Raw genomic sequence first — 16,711 nt, forward strand, 5'->3', positions numbered from 1 at the left:
ACCAACAACGAAGACCACTATTTTTGGACGAATGAGGATCCACAACCTTATCTTTTTGAAGCTGAATGAACTGAAGATGAATTACTGCTTTTATAAGCAAGCACAAAGAAGAGGGTGAGACGTTGGACCAGACAGAAGCTGATAGAGTGAGGTGAAAGCAACTCAAAGCTGCAAATGTGGAATTTGGAGACAAGCTATTTCGACATAAATGGCGTACTTACCCAAATAAACCGGAAAAAAAACGTCCCCGATATAATTGTCCATTGAGTGAAACACACTTCACATTGCTCATGATACATGCAGCACATCACGCATGTATCATGACATGACCAACAATGATGTCTGGCTAGCTATGTGCTTACAAAACATGAAATTTGGTCCAATACTTTACAGATACCGTAATATGATTGTTCATGTTTTTTCAATCAGTACAAATTGGTGTCCTGTTGCAGTGTCGTGCATTACAAACTTAAACGCGTTTCGTCTTGTCATAGAAGCTAGCTTATATCCCGCCGTGATTTGCTTTTACGGGTAATACCTAAGCACGCCGATTAGTTACTACGATAGAAATAAAGTTCCTCAGTGTTCGCTGTTACAATAACAATGTCGCTACAGCTTGGGTATTATACAGGTTACGGAACGTAAATAAAGTACTGGTGTTGGGTTTTGAATGCGTTTTTAAAGGTATTTGTCAAGACGGGGAGGTCGCAGCTTGCTGCAAGGTTTGTTCCCCCGGGATGCAAACGGATCACTCTGGACAGGATTTGCAGGTAGGAACATGATTTAAATTTTAACAAAACTCAAAGAGGTACAAAAATACGAAGGAACAAGTTGCCGATCGCACTTGAAGCTAAATACTTAGCATGGACTAGAAGCATACTTGCCAACCTAGAGACCTCCAATTTCGGGAGGTGTGAGGTGGGGGCGTGGTCGGGGGTGGGGCGGAGGCGTATTTGGGGGCGTGGTTTGGGCGGGGGGCGTGATTAAGAGGGAAGGAATATATTTACATCTACAATTCACCAACTCGAGTATTTCATGTATATATATATATATATATATATATATGTGTATGAAATACATAAATGTGTGTATGAAATACTTGACTTTTAGTGAATTCTAGCTATACATATTTATTTTATTATATATAAAAATAAAAGAAATAGTTGAATTTCAGACGGCACCTATCAAATACACAGTAATAAAAAGACTTACTTGGCAAGGCATGAGACAAAAAATGACGCCAGGACGACTGACTGGAAAAGGCAGTCTTAAATAATGTAACTTGATTAGAGCCAGGTAAGCGTCCCGAACACCAGCGGCAGATGAAAATCATAAGTAGCCGTGGCAACCAAACCAAACTCAGGTGTCAAACAGGAACTAAAAGAGTCCAAAACTTTGCTAGCTACCTAGAAAAAGACCATTTTTAGGTGTTATAATGCAAAAAAAACTAAAACTTTTGTCTTCTTGTCTCTCATAATGATCGTAAACGATGGGCAAAAGTGCAGTTCCCCTTTACGAAAGAAGAACAAATCCGGAAAAAAAGGAAGCAACAACTATCATTTTACCCAATATTTAAGGAACGTAAACAAAGACGTCTTTCCTATTGCTCCAATAGTACCTGACATAATTTCCATATTAGCAGCATTTAGCACAGTGGTTCTCAACCTTTCTTCAGTGATGTACCCCCGTGAACATTTTTTTAATTCAAATACCCCCCTAATCAGAGCAAAGTATTTTTGGTTGAAAAAAAGAGATAAAGAAGTCAAATACAGCACTATGTCATCAGTTTCTGATTTATTAAATTGTATAATAGTGAAAAAAAAATGCTCATTTGTAGTGGTCTTTCTTGAACTATTTGGAAAAAAAAGATATAAAAATAAATAAAAACTTGTTGAAAAATAAACAAGTGATTCAATTATAAATAAAGATGTTTACACATAGAAGTAATCATCAACTTAAAGTGCCCTCTTTGGGGATTGTAATAGAGATCCATCTGGATTCATGAACTTAATTCTAAACATTTCTTCACAAAAAAATTTACATCAATATTTATGTAACATGTCCACAAAAATCTAGCTGTCAACACTGAATATTGCATTGTTGCATTTCTTTTCACAGTTTATGAACTTACATTCATATTTTATTCAAGTATTATTCAATACATATATTTATAAAGGATTTTTGAATTGTCGCTATTTTTTAGAATATTTATTTTAAAAAATCTCACATACCCCTTGGCATACCTTGAAGTACCCCCATTTGAGAACTACTGAGCTAACAGACTCTTAACTTCTACACCGTAGTGAACCTTTGTTTCGCATACTTCATGAAGATACACTAGTCCTGTTTGCCTTTACCTACAAAAATTTACAATAGGTATGGTGTAAGCTACCATTGGGATATGTTTCTTCTTCAGCTGTCTATTCAGCTGCAGTAAATATGCACTTGTCGCAAGTTCTGCAACTAACACTACCAGGTCCGTCCGATTGGTTAAAGCAGGGGTGCCCATTACGTCGATCGCGAGCTACCAGTCGACCGCGGGGGGTGTGTCAGTCGATCTCCAGCCAGGCTTTTAAAAAAAATAGACCTAAAAATTAGTGATCATCAATCTTCACCAAGACGTCACTTAAATGACATTCATGGTACCGGAGGGTCTTGTGAGATGACGCTGGCTGCTACAAGATCATTGTTATGAAAATATGACCGAGAGGAAGGCGAGAAACACTTTTTACAGACTCTCGCGCCGTACCTTCCGTCAAAACTCTAAAGGCCGACTGCACATTTCCTATCTTCACAATAAAAGCCCTGCTTCATGCTGCCTGCGCTAACTAAATACAGAGTCTCGGAAAACTGGCGTGCACAAGCGATCCCTCAGAAAGCTGGCGTGCACATCACTTGTGCACGCCAGCTTTCCGAGACTCTTATTTTGTTAGCGCAGGCAGCCTGAAGCAGGGCTTTTATTGTGAAGATAGGAAATGTGCAGTCGGCCTTTAGAGTTTTGACGGAAGGGACGGCGCGAAAGTCTGTTGAAATAAAAAGTGTTTCTCGCCTTCCTCTCTGTCATTTTTTCATAATAATGAACTGGCAGCAGCCAGCGTCATCTCTCAAGACCCCTCGGGTGCCGTGAATGTCAATCAAGCAAGCTACGGAATTTGCCGCCAATGTTTTTCTTGTAAAGTGTATGGAAGCTGGATGAATTAAATGCCAAAAACCAACCACTTTCATGTGGTATTGTACGGAAAGGACAACTTTTTTTCTCCTCCATTTGAAAATGTGGGCGTTATCATCATTACTGTCTGATTCCAATCAATGCAAGTCATCAGAATCAGGTAATACAGCAACTTATATTCTTGTCTTTGTAAAAGAAAGACATCTATATGTGTTACACATGCTTGTATTATCATTAAACACATTTAACTTGTTTACAAAAATGTCTCTTTCATAAATAAATATATATAAATGAGGTAGATCCCCTCGAGTTGGTCAATTGAAAAGTAGCACGCCTGCAGAAAAAGTGTGGGCACCCCTGGGTTAAAGTATGACATCCTTCTTGCTTCACCATCTGAGAATCACTGTCTCTAAGATTCAATTGATTTCCTCCTGGTGTAAAGCTCGTCGCCACTGGACTCTAGAGCAGTGGAAAGGCCTTCTCTGGACCGATGAATCACGCTTTTCCAACTGGCAATCTGATGGACGAGTCTGAGGTTGGAAGTTGCCTGGAGAACGCTACATTTCGGACTGCATTGTGCCGAGTGTGAAATTTGGTGAAGGAGGAAAAGGGTGGACTGGGGAGGAGACCCTACCCCAAGTGGAAGAGTTCAAGTACCTAGGAGTCTTGGTCACGAGTAGGGGAAGAGTGGATCGTGAGATCGATAGGCGGAACGGTGCGGCGTCTTCAGTAATGCGGACGTTGTACCGATCCGTTGTGGTGAAGAAGGAGATGAGCCGGAAGGCAAAGCTCTCAATTTACCGGTCAATCTACGTTCCCATCCTCATCTATGGTCATGAGCTTTGGGTCATGACCGAAAGGATAAGATCACGGATACAAGCGGCCGAAATGAGTTTCTTCTGCCAGTTGGCGGGGCTCTCCCTTAGAGATAGGGTGAGGAGCTCTGCCATCCGGGAGGAGTTCAAAGTAAAGCCGCTGCTCCTTCACATCGAGAGGAGCCAGATGAGGTGGCTCGGGCATCTGGTCAGGATGCCACCCGAACGCCTCCCTAGGGAGGTGTTTAGGGCTCGTCCAACCGGTAGGAGGCCACGGGGAAGACCCAGGACACGTTGGGAAGATAATAATAATAATAATAATGGATTAGATTTATATCGCGCTTTTCTATTGTTGGATACTCAAAGCGCTCACAGAGAAGTGGGAACCCATCATTCATTCACACCTGGTGGTGGTAAGCTACATCTGTAGCCACAGCTGCCCTGAGGTAGACTGACGGAAGCGTGGCTGCCAGTTTGCGCCTACGGCTCCTCCGACCACCACTAATCATTCATTCATCATTCATTCACCAGTGTGACCGGCACCGGGGGCAAAGGTGAAGTGTCCTAACCAAGGACACAACGGCAGCGATTTGGATGTTAATAGGTGGGAAGCGAACCTGCAACCCTCAGGTTTCAGGCACGGCCGCTCTAATCACTACGCCATGCCGAGACTATGTCTCCTGGCTGGCCTGGGAACGCCTCGGGAGGAGCTGGGGAGAGGGAAGTCTGGGCTTCCCTACTTAGGCTGCTGCCTCCACGACCCGGCCTCGGATAAGCGGAAGAAGACAGATGGATGGATGGAATTATGGTGTGGGGTTGTTTTTCAGGAGTTGGGCTTGGCGCCTTAGTTCCTGTGAAAGGAACGTTGAATGCTTCAGGATACCAAAACATTTTGGACAATTCCATGCTCCAAACCTTGTGGGAACAGTTTGGAGCGGGCCCCTTCATCTTTCAACATGACTGCGCACCAGTGCACAAAGCAAGGTCCATAAAGACATGGATGAAAAAGTCCGGTGTGAATGAACTTGACTGGCCTCCACAAAGTCCTGACCTGAACCCGATAGAACACCTTTGGGATGAATTAGAACGGAGACTGAGAGCCAGGCTTTCTCGACCAACATCAGTGAGTGACCTCACCAACGCGCTTTTGGAAGAATGGTCGAAAATTCCTACAAACACACTCCGCAGCCTTGTGGACAGCCTTCCCAGAAGAGTTGAAGCTGTAATAGCTGCAACAGGTGGACTGACATCATATTAAACCCTATGGGTTAGAAATGGGCTGGCACTTCAAGTTCATATGTGAGTCAAGGCAGGTGGCCAAATACTTTTGGCAATATAGCGTATCTCCACTGTACCGCTGCAGCTCTTGGACTGCCTGACGACAAGCTGCACTTCCATCTCGCCGATGCTGAAAGTGGAATTGTTGCCTCAGCTGTGTTCGCCCAGACACATCAATCAATCATTGGATCAACGTTTTGTACAGCCCTTAATCACAAATTCCTGAAAGGACTGCACAGACCACAACAACATCCTCGGTCCTGATCCCACATCAGAGCAAGAAAAAAATTCAACCCAATGCGAACAATGAGAAACTTTGGAAAGGGTAACAGATGATTAATCGTGCAAGGAATGGTTCCTTTTTTTTTAGGGCTGTTGCTGTTGCTGCTCTAACGGTAAAAACAATGTCAAACTATAGTCTTCGGTCATCCAATGACTTCATGCTACACATACTGTAAACATTATCTTGCGGAATATTACGACACGACACGCAGTACGACGAGGCAAAGACCTAGTAACTACGAACACATTCTAACAGGTACTCAAAATCTTACGATTTCTCCTGTAACTCACACCAATAATAATAATAATATTGCGCATTTCTTTAACAAACCCCGTTTCCATATGAGTTGGGAAATTGTGTTAGATGTAAATATAAACGGAATACAATGACTTGCAAATCCTTTTTAACCCATATTCAATTAAATGCACTACAAAGACAATATATTTGATGTTCAAACTCATAAACTCAATTTTTTTTTTTGCAAATAATAATTAACTTAAAATTTAATGGCCGCAACACGTGCCAAAGTAGTTGGGAAAGGGCATGTTCACCACAGTGCTACATCACCTTTTTTTTAACAACACTCAATAAACGTTTGGGAACTGAGAAAACTAATTGTTGAAGCTTTGAAAATGGAATTAATTCCCATTCTTTTTTTATGTAAAGCTTCAGTCGTTCAACAGTCCGGCGTCTCCGCTGTTGTATTTTACGCTTCATAATGCGCCACACATTTTCGATGGGAGACAGGTGTGGACTGTAGGCGGGCCAGAAAAGTAACCGCACTCTTTTGTTACGAAGCCACGCTGTTCTAATACGTGCTGAATGTTCCTTGGCATTGTCTTTCTGAAATAAACAGGGACGTCCATGAAAAAGACGGCGCTTAGATGGCAGCATATGTTTTTCCAAAACCTGTATGTACCTTTCAGCATTAATGGTGCCTTCACAGATGTATAAGTTACCCATGCCTTGGGCACTAATGCACCTCCATACCATCACATAATGCTGGCTTTTGAACTTTGCGTCGATAACAGTCTGGATGGTTAGCTTCCCCTTTGGTCCGGATGACACGATGTCGAATATTTCCAAAAACAATTTAAAATGTGGTTTCGTAAGACCAGAGAACACTTTTCCACTTTGCATCAGTCCATCTTAGATGATCTTGGGCCCAGAGAAGCCGGCGGCGTTTCTGGATGTTGTTGATAAGTGGCTTTAACTTGCACCTATAGATGTAGCGACGAACTGTATTTAGTGACAGTGGTCAGCAATTTGGATGTCAAGAGGCGGGGAGCGAACCTGCAACCCTCAGGTTTCTGGCACGGCCGCTCTACCCATTACGCCAGGGGTAGGGAAACTATGGCTCTAGAGCCAGATGTGGCTCTTTTGATGACTGCATCTGGCTCTCAGATAAATCTTAGCTGACATTGCTTAACGCGATTATTATGAATAATTTCGCTGGTAATCACAGTGCTAAAAATAACGTGCAAAATATAAAACATTCTCATGCATTTATATCCATCCATCCGTTTCTACCGCACCTGTTCAAGAAGTCGCATTAATGGTAAGAAGTATTTTATGCCATGATGGTGTTGCAGCTTGCTGGGGGGTCGTTCTCCCAGGAAGGCAGACGGACTACTCGGGACATGGCATTTAGGTAAAAACATGATTAAATTTTAACTAAAAAAAGATTTTAAAAAAAATCGCTCACAGCGGAGGCACAAATTGGGTGAAAGAACAAAGCTAACGCATAAACAGACTAAGAACATAAATCAAACAAAACTTACTTGGCATGGCATGAAGCACGAAACTATGGCAAGGCATGAAACAAGTCAGCACAGGGCGACTGACTGGCAAAGACGAACTTAAATACTGCCTCTGATTAGTACTCGGGAAGCAGGTGAGCAGGCATTTTGTCCACCAGAGACAGGTGGACAAAATGATTAACCAAGGAAACCAGACAAGGGAGTGGAAAAAAAACAGGAACTTAAAGAGTCCAAAGGACGAACAGCACATGGCCAAACAAAAACATGATCAACAGACATGATATTTTATTTATTGTTGGTTAGCTTAAGAATAACATTGTTATTAAAAAGAATAAGAGACGTATTATACTCTAAAAATGTCGGTCTTACTCAAAAATGCACACATTTAGTTGTATTCAGTATTAAAAAATATGATATGGCTCTCACGGAAATACATTATGAAATATTTGGCTTTCATGGCTCTCTCAGCCAAAAAGGTTCCCGACCCCTGCATTACGCCATACCTCCCCAAAATCATTATTGTATGGAAGCGAGCAAAATAATGGTGATTTTACACATGATTACATGGACTTAATTGAGGCATCTAATGCTCGCACATATTTACAACAAACTCCTTTGGAGAATAATGATCTCATGTTGTATGGCGACGGGTCTTCCACGAGACCTAATAAGAAAACTACATTATTAGGATATGCGATCGTTGACTGCTATGGACAGTGTTTCGAGGTGCATAAATTACAAGTTTCCTCAGCACAAGCAACGGAATTAATAGTGTCAACACGATCGTGTATGCACGGGGAAAATAAAAGTGTCACTGTGTAGACTGACTCCAAGTATGCTTTTCGGGTAACGCTGGGAGAATCGAGGATTCATTACATGACAACCAATAAAGCACTCTAAACTGGTGCATGACTTATTAGCTGCTATGATGCTTCCAGCGCAATTTGTGGTTGGGACATTCAAAAACAAATTCAGATGGAGCAATGGGTCACAGCTTTGCTGATGCACTGGCTAGAGCAGTGTTTCTCAACCTTTTTTCAGTGATGAACATTTTTTTAATTCAAGTACCCCCTAATCAGAGCAAGGCATATTTGGTTGGAAAAAAAGAGATAAAGAAGTAGAATACAGCATTATGTCATTAGTTTCTGATTTATGAAATTGTATAACTGCTCATTTGTAGTGGTCTTTCTTGAACTATTTGGGGGGGAAAAAAGGATATAAAAATAACTAAAAACGTGTTGAAAAACAAACAAGTGATTCAATTATAAATAAAGATTTCTACACATAGAAGTAATCATCAACTTAAAGTGCCCTCTTTGGGGATTGTAATAGAGATCCATCTGGATTCATGAACTTAATTCTAAACATTTCTTCACAAAAATAGAAATCTTTAACATCAATATTTATGGAACATGTCCACAAAAAAAATCTAGCTGTCAACACTGAATATTACATTGTTGCATATTTTGTCAAAGTATTATTCAATAAATAATAATATTTATAAAGGATTTTTTTAATTGTTGCAATTTTTAGAATATTTTAAAAAAATCTTACGTACCCCTTGGCATACCTTCAAGTACCCCAAGGGGTACGCGTACCCCCATTTGAGAACCACTGGGCTAGAACACAGCACTAAGTGCTTCCTTTCCACCGTCTACAAAATACTAGTTTAGCTGCAATGCAAGTGTGTGAACCACCATTCACTAAAAAAACACCTAATTTCTTTTCAAGCACAGACAGACAAGCCAGTGGGAAAAGAAAGATTGCTAAAGGGATGGTGATGGTTTGCGGAAATTCATGGATGCAAGGATAGTTGGACCCAACTTAGTTCACAGGGTGACCCGTGTAAATGATCAAGCATTGACTAGTTATATCTTAAATCTGTTTTTTGCAGTCGGATTACAATAACAAGTTAGAAACTACATAAAGAAAAATTCAGGCGGAGCTGGAGGCCACGCCTCCTCCAGATCCATGCGGACCCGAGTGACGTGTCAACAGCCTGTTTTCACGTCCGCTTTCCCACAATATAAACAGAGTGCCTCCCCAATGTCGTTATAACTGTAGAATGATCGAGGGCGAGTTCTTGGTTTCTTATGTGGGTTTATTGTTAAGCAGCCTCATTAACGTCCTCCCAGCCCGGCAACAACACACAACAACAGCAGTCACGTTTTCATCTACCGTAAAGCAGTTCGTCTGCCGTAAACAGCAATGTTGTGACACTCTTAGGCAGGACAATACTGCCATCTACTGCGCATGCATATGTGACAATAACATCTACGGCTTATAGAGCAGTGGTTCTCAACCTTTTTTCAGAGATGTACCCCCTGTGATTTTTTTTTTTAATTCAAGTACCCCCTAATAAGAGCAAAGCATTTTTAGTTGAAAAAGGTAAAGAAGTAAAATACATCACTATGTCATCAGTTTCTGATTCATTACATATTGCTCATTTGTGTGGTCATTCTTGAACTATTTGGAAAAAAAGATATGAAAATAACTAAAACGTTTTTGAAAAATAAACAAGTGATTCAATTATAGATACAAATTTCTACACATACTGCGATGAGGTGGCAACTTGTCCAGGGTGTGTGCCGCCTCCCGCCCGATTGTAGCTGAGATAGGCACCAGCGCCCCCCCCACCCCAAAGGGAATAAGCGGTAGAAAATGGATGGATGGGATGGATATAAAAATAACTAAAAAGTTGTTGAAAAATAAACAAGAGATTCAATTATAAATAAAGAATTCTACACATAGTGCGATGAGGTGGCGACTTGTCCAGGGTGTACCTCGCCTTCCGCCCGATTGTAGCTGCGATAGGCACCAGCGTCCCTCGCGACCCCAAAGGGAATAAGCGGTAGAAAATGAATGGATGGGATGGATATAAAAATTACTAAAAAGTTATTGAAAAATAAACAAGTGATTCAATTATAAATAAAGATTTCTCCACATACTGCGATGAGATAGCGACTTGTCCAGGGTGTACTTCGCCTTCCGCCCGATTGTAGCTGAGATAGGCACCAGCGCCCCCCGCGACCCCAAAGAGAATAAGCGGTAGAAAATGAATGGATGGGATGGATATAAAAATAACTAAAAAGTTGTTGAAAAATAAACAAGTGATTCAATTATAAATAAAGATTTCTACACATACTGCGATGAGGTGGCAACTTGTCCAGGGTGTGTGCCACCTTCCGCCCGATTGTAGCTGAGATAGGCACCAGCGCCCCCCGCCACTCCAAAGGGAATTAGCGGTAGAAATGGATGGATGGGATGGATATAAAAATAACTAAAAAGTTGTTGGAAAATAAACAAGTGATTCAATTATAAATAAAGATTTCTACACATACTGCGATGAGGTGGTGACTTGTCCAGAGTGTACCTCGCCTTCCGCCCGATTGTAGCTGAGATAGACACCAGCGCCCCTCGCGACCACAAAGGGAATAAGCGGTAGAAAATGGATGGATGGGATGGATATAAAAATAACTAAAACGTTGTTGAAAAATAAACAAGTGATTCAATTATAAATAAAGATTTCTACAAATACTGCGATGAGGTGGCGACTTGTCCAGTGTGTATCCCGCCTCCCGCCCGATTGTAGCTGAGATAGGCACCAGCGCCCCCCGCGACCCTAAAGGGAATAAGCGGTAGAAAATGGATGGATGGGATGGATATAAAAATAACTAAAATTTATTGAAAAATAAACAAGTGATTCAATTATAAATAAAGATTTCTACACATACTGCGATGAGGTGGCGACTTGTCCAGGGTGTACCTCGCCTTCCGCCCGATTGTAGCTGAGATAGACACCAGCGCCCCCCGCCACCCCAAAGGGAATAAGCGGTAGAAAATGAATGGATGGGATGGATATAAAAATAACTAAAAAGTTATTGAAAAATAAACAAGTGATTCAATTATAAATAAAGATTTCTACACATACTGCGATGAGATGGCGACTTGTCCAGGGTGTACTTCGCCTTCCGCCCGATTGTAGATGAGATAGGCACCAGCGCCCACCGCGACCCAAAAGGGAATAAGCGGTAGAAAAATGGATTGATGGATAGCTGTAAATATACTCCTCCCCTCTTAACCACACCCCTTGCCCAACCCCCGACCACGCCCCCCACCTCCCAAAATCGGAGGTCTCAAGGTTGGCAAGTATGCACTAGAAGCAAGGGTGAAGTGTCTTGCTCAAGGACACAACGGACGTGACATGGTTGGTAGTAGGTGGGGATCGAACCAGGAACCCTCAAGTTGCTGGCATGGCCACTCTCCCACTACATAAAGCAATGCTTTGCAAGATGCAACCCACAGATAAGTCCAGTAAACTTTCACCAACAATCCAACAGAAAAATTGAATTTGCTCTTATGCCAAAGGCAAGAGGTTATGCATATCTTCTTCTTGTTGTTGTTGACAAATTTTCAAAATGGCCAGAAGCTTTTCCAACTAGGAAGGAGAATGCGCAGACTGGGGTTGAATCCTAACTGTATTTCAAAACCAGGCGTATTAAAATTTTGGGGTTTTGGCACCAGCCGCTAAACTAGATCTGACCATCAATCTTAGTCTATGAGCACGAACTGATGAAGCCTACTGGGATGAGAGGCGAAACGTCTTCCAAGACAAACCAAGCAGTCCAGTTGTGATCAATTGAATAGGAACAACGTTTTGAAAATGTACTAAAAAACAACAACACACCCAGTGATTAAACAGGGCCTAGATCAGACCTGGGCAAATTAAGGCCCGGGGGCCACATGCGGCCCGTTGAGTTTTTCCAATCTGGCCCACCGGATAGTCCCAAATAATTGTTTTCGATCTTTAAGACGGGAAGTGTAGCTGCCATTATGATGTGCAGTCATGTTTTCTAATAACCGTAAGTCTTCAACTATACAAAGTATTTCAATGGTGGGAATCTGCACTTATGGATGATATACCACAGGGGTCGGGAACCTTTTTGGTTGAGAGAGCCAAGAAGCCAAATATTTTAAAATGTATATCCGTAAGAGCCATATAATATATTTTTTAACACTGAACCCAACTAAACGTGTGCATTTTTTAGAAAAAACAACATTTCCAGAGTATAATAAGTGTCTTATTCTTTGTAATAACATTGTTATTTTGAAGCTAACTGTGGAGGGGGCGTGGCCTGCTGGCCTGCAGCGTAGCGGGGTGTTGCCAGGACCAGCCTCAAAATCAGCGACAAGTGCGTCGATGGCCCACCTGGGCCTTGTTATCTAATCACCTGTCGCTGTTTTATAAGCAGCAGCCAGAAGAGAGATAGGGTTGGGGCTGGAGCCAGAGCCAAGTGAGGACAAAAGAGAAAAACACAATTGCTGAAAAGCAACTGAGAGACTTATTGAAAAATACAACAATATTGTAACCCTAAAATAGGCTCTCATGTCGGTGCTTGGTGGTCTGAAGAACCCCCAGGAGAGCAAGCCCCACACTAATCAATAATAAATAAATGACTTCTTACCATTAACGCAACTTCTTGAACATGAAAAAGCATGAGAATGTTTGATATTTTGAACGTTATTTTTAACACTGTGATTACAGGTGGAATTATTCATTACTTATCGTGTTAGGCAATGTTAGCTCCGATTTATCCGAGAGCCAGATGCAGTCATCAAAAGAGCCACATCTGGCTCGTGAGCCATAGGTTCCCTACCCCTGATATACCAGTTACTATGGTAATCAAATCAAATCAACGTTATTTATAAAGCACATTTAAAATTTACCACAGGGTTAGCCAAAGTGCTGTACAATGGACAGGTTCAGAGATAATACGAGGACCGAGCAAACAACACAACACAAACAGAATATGATAAAAAATAAATAAATAAAACATAAAAACAGGTTCACAGCAGGTGTATAATGGGGGGCCATTGCAGGATGGATATCACTTAGTGTTAAAAGCCAAGGAATAAAAGTGTGTTTTTAAGAGAGATTTAAAAACAGGAAGAGAGGAGGCTTGTCTAACACTCAGAGGTAGGTTGTTCCAGAGCTTGGGAGCAGCAGCAGCAGCAGCGAAAGCTCTGTCACCTCTAAGCTTCAGCCTTGCGTCGGGGACCGTCAGTAGCAGCTGATCGGCTGATCTTAGGGATCGAGTGGGGCAGTAAGGCTGAAGGAGGTCGGAGAGATATGTTGGCGCGAGGTTGTTTAGACATTTAAAAACAAATAGAAGGAGTTTAAAATGTATTCGATAACGCAAAGGGAACCAGTGAAGGGACGCTAATATAGGGGTGATGTGCTCACGTCTGCGGGTCTGTGTTAGCAGACGAGCAGCAGAGTTCTGCACGAGCTGCAGGCGGGCGAGGGAGGCCTGGCTAATGCCGACATACAGGGCATTGCAGCAGTCTAAACGATTCCAGATAAAGGTGTGAATTAATTATTCGAGGTCATGTCCTGACAGAAGCGGTTTCCCTTTCGCTATTTGGCGTAATTGATAAAAGCTTTTTTGAACGACGTTGCTGATTTGTTTTTCGAATTTAAAATCTGAGTCGAACTTTACCCCCAGGTTCGTGACACAGTCGCTGAGATACGGGGTCAGAGTGCCGAGGTCAACGTTGGGGGAGGGAGAGCGACTTGGACCGAACAACATAACTTCTGTTTTGTCTTCATTTAGACTCAGGAAGTTAGCTGAAAGCCAGGCTTTGATGTGGTGTAGGCAGTCAATGAGACGTTGAACTGTGTTGTTTTGTGCCTTGGTAATATTGTTAGTTACTATGGTAATCTAATTAGTTACTACGGTAATCCACGTCGCAGCAGCTCAGACGAGGCACCAAGCAGCGTGGGCAGGAAGTGTTTCCACAGACGCGGAAGGAGATTTCACAAACCTACTCAGTGGCCTAGTGGTTAGATTGTCCGCCCTGAGATCGGTAAGTCGTGAGTTCAAATCCCGGCCGAGTCACACCAAATACTATAAAAATGGGACCCTTTAGCTCCCTGCTTGGCATTCAGCATTAAGGGTTGGAATTGGGGGTTAAATCGCCATAAATGGTTCCCGGGCGCGGCACCGCTGCTGCCCACTGCTCCCCTCACCTCCCAGGGGGTGATCAAGGGTGATGGGTCAAATGCAAAGAATAATTTCGCCACATCTAGTATGTGTGTGACAATCATTGGTGCTTTAACTTTCAACTTTAAAAGGGCAAGGAAAAACTCACAACCCAGTGGGACGTCAATGTGAATGACTATGAGAAACCTCGTTTTCGGATGATCCGTCAATTCCTTTAATTATTAGCTTTGCAACCATTCTCCCCGATAATATTTACGTATCAGAGTACGCCGTGGCCAGCAACCTGAGGGTTCCTGGTTCGATCCCCACCTTCTACCAACCCTAGTCACGTCCGTTGTGTCCCTGAGAAAAAACACTTCAACCTTGCTCCCGATAGGTCGTGGTTAGCTCCCGTCATCAGTCCGTGAAAGCGTGTGCGAATGGGTGAGTGTGGAAACAATGTCAAAGTAAGTACCCTGAAGGTACTTACTTACCATTTGAAATGTGGTACGGAAAAGTACGAAATACGTAGTTGGAAGTTGTAGGTTTTGTGTAACAAGTGCCCCAGTGAGACCTTGCATGTCAGGATTTGCAGTTTAGTTCAGTTCAACCTGCGGTAAACACTCACGTTGCCTTTGACCACGTAGTTGTAGTCTGTAGTGATGTCGCGTGCCAAGCCGAAATCACAGATCTTTGCAACCCGTCCTTGAGTCAGCAGTATGTTCCTGGCCGCCAAGTCACGGTGGATACACTGGGGGGAAAAAAGCAAGCACTAATGAGACACCTTCAACGCATGACTGGTTGACAATATCACATTAGTCTTCTTTGTTCCAGATCGGTGTCGACACTCGACGCCGTTGCGCGTTTGGCCACGGTATCGTTGGCTCTGCCGGAAAATTACATTTTTACCAGCAGGCTACAACTCGCACTTTGGAAACACGAGTCATTCTTTTTGGAGACAGGAATCGGATAAATCAAGAGAGCTATCGCCACAAAAGTACGGAGACAGGAAGTGGAGGTGCAAAAAAAATAAAAATTTTTGGACATTTTTCCTGAAGAAAATAACTGTTAACTGATGTTGGGCGTGTTCGATGGGCTTCTTCCGCATCAAAGACACAAACAATGCATGACTCACAGTTGACTTTAAATAAGTGCTGTCAAAAAATAAGTTAACTCATGTGATTAACCAACAACAGATATTGCATTATTCATGTAAAGCACAGATGTCAAACTCATGGCCCGGAGGATAAATTTGGCCCGCTACATCATTTTGTATAACCCGCGAATGTCTGTAAGTAATATGTGCCAATAAAGTACCTTACATCAGTGGTTCTCAATATTTTTTCACCAAGTACCATCTCAGAAAACACCATAATGACCATAACATACAGTAGCATAGTTTTGGCCACTGTAACATTACACACAAATTGAACTGTAACACTGTGTTTGAATATTTAATTAAGTGATTATTTGGTGCACCACAGTTTGAGAATCCCTGCTCTATATTTACTTTTTCACCAAGTACCATCTCAGAAAACACCATAATGACCATAACATACATTAGCATATAAAACCGACATCAATCTCTAAAGGATATCACCACATTGGCTCAGGAACACTTCAGAAAACCACTGTTACTAAATACAGTTTGTCGCTACATCTGTAAGTGCAAGACAAAGCTCTACTGTGCAAAGCAAAAACCATTCATCAACAACATCCAGAAACGCCGCCGGCTTCTCTGGGCCCGAGATCATCTAAGGTGGACTGATGCAAAGTGGAAAAGTGTTATGTGGTCTGACGAGTCCACATTTCAAATTGTTTTTGGAAATATTTGACATTGTGTCATCCGGACCAAAGGGGAAGCGAACCAACCAGACTGTAATCGACACAAAGTTGAAAAGCCAGCATCCGCGATGGTATGGGGGCGTATTAGTGCCCAAAGCATGGGTAACTTACACATCTGTGAAGGCACCATTAATGCTGAAAGGTACATACAGGTTTTGGAACAACATATGCTGCCATCTAAGCGCCGTCTTTTTCATGAACGCCCCTGCTTATTTCAACAAAACAATGCCAAGCCACATTCAGAACGTGTTTCAACAACGTGGCTTTGTAAAAAAAGAGTGCGTGTACTTTCCTGGCCCGCCTGCAGTCCAGACCTGGTTCCCATCGAAAATGTGTGGCGCATTATGAAGCGTAAATTACTACAGCGGAGACCCCGGACTGTTGAACGACTGAAGCTCTACATAAAACAAGAATGGGGAAGAATTCCACTTTCACAGCTTCAACAATTAGTTTCCTGTTACCTGTGGGATGTTCCAAATAAGTGTTTGATGAGCATTACTCAACTTTATCAGTATTCATTGCCACCTTTCCCAACTTCTTTGTCACGTGTTGATGGCATCAAATTCTAAAGTTAATGA

General features: G+C 42.3%; 1 protein-coding gene across 3 annotated transcripts in view; it reads right to left on the bottom strand.

Annotated features, from left to right (window-relative positions):
- Positions 1-16,711, bottom strand: part of kita (KIT proto-oncogene, receptor tyrosine kinase a) — a 228,529-nt gene that overhangs the window by 18,335 nt on the left and 193,483 nt on the right. For all 3 annotated transcript variants that reach the window (XM_061888897.1, XM_061888895.1, XM_061888894.1), the window contains exon 17: positions 14,917-15,039. In XM_061888897.1, coding sequence (XP_061744881.1) covers positions 14,917-15,039 — 123 coding nt within the window. The remainder of the gene's footprint in view (positions 1-14,916; positions 15,040-16,711) is intronic.

Source organism: Nerophis ophidion, linkage group LG26, assembly GCF_033978795.1.
Source record: "Nerophis ophidion isolate RoL-2023_Sa linkage group LG26, RoL_Noph_v1.0, whole genome shotgun sequence".
Lineage (NCBI taxonomy): Eukaryota > Metazoa > Chordata > Actinopteri > Syngnathiformes > Syngnathidae > Nerophis > Nerophis ophidion.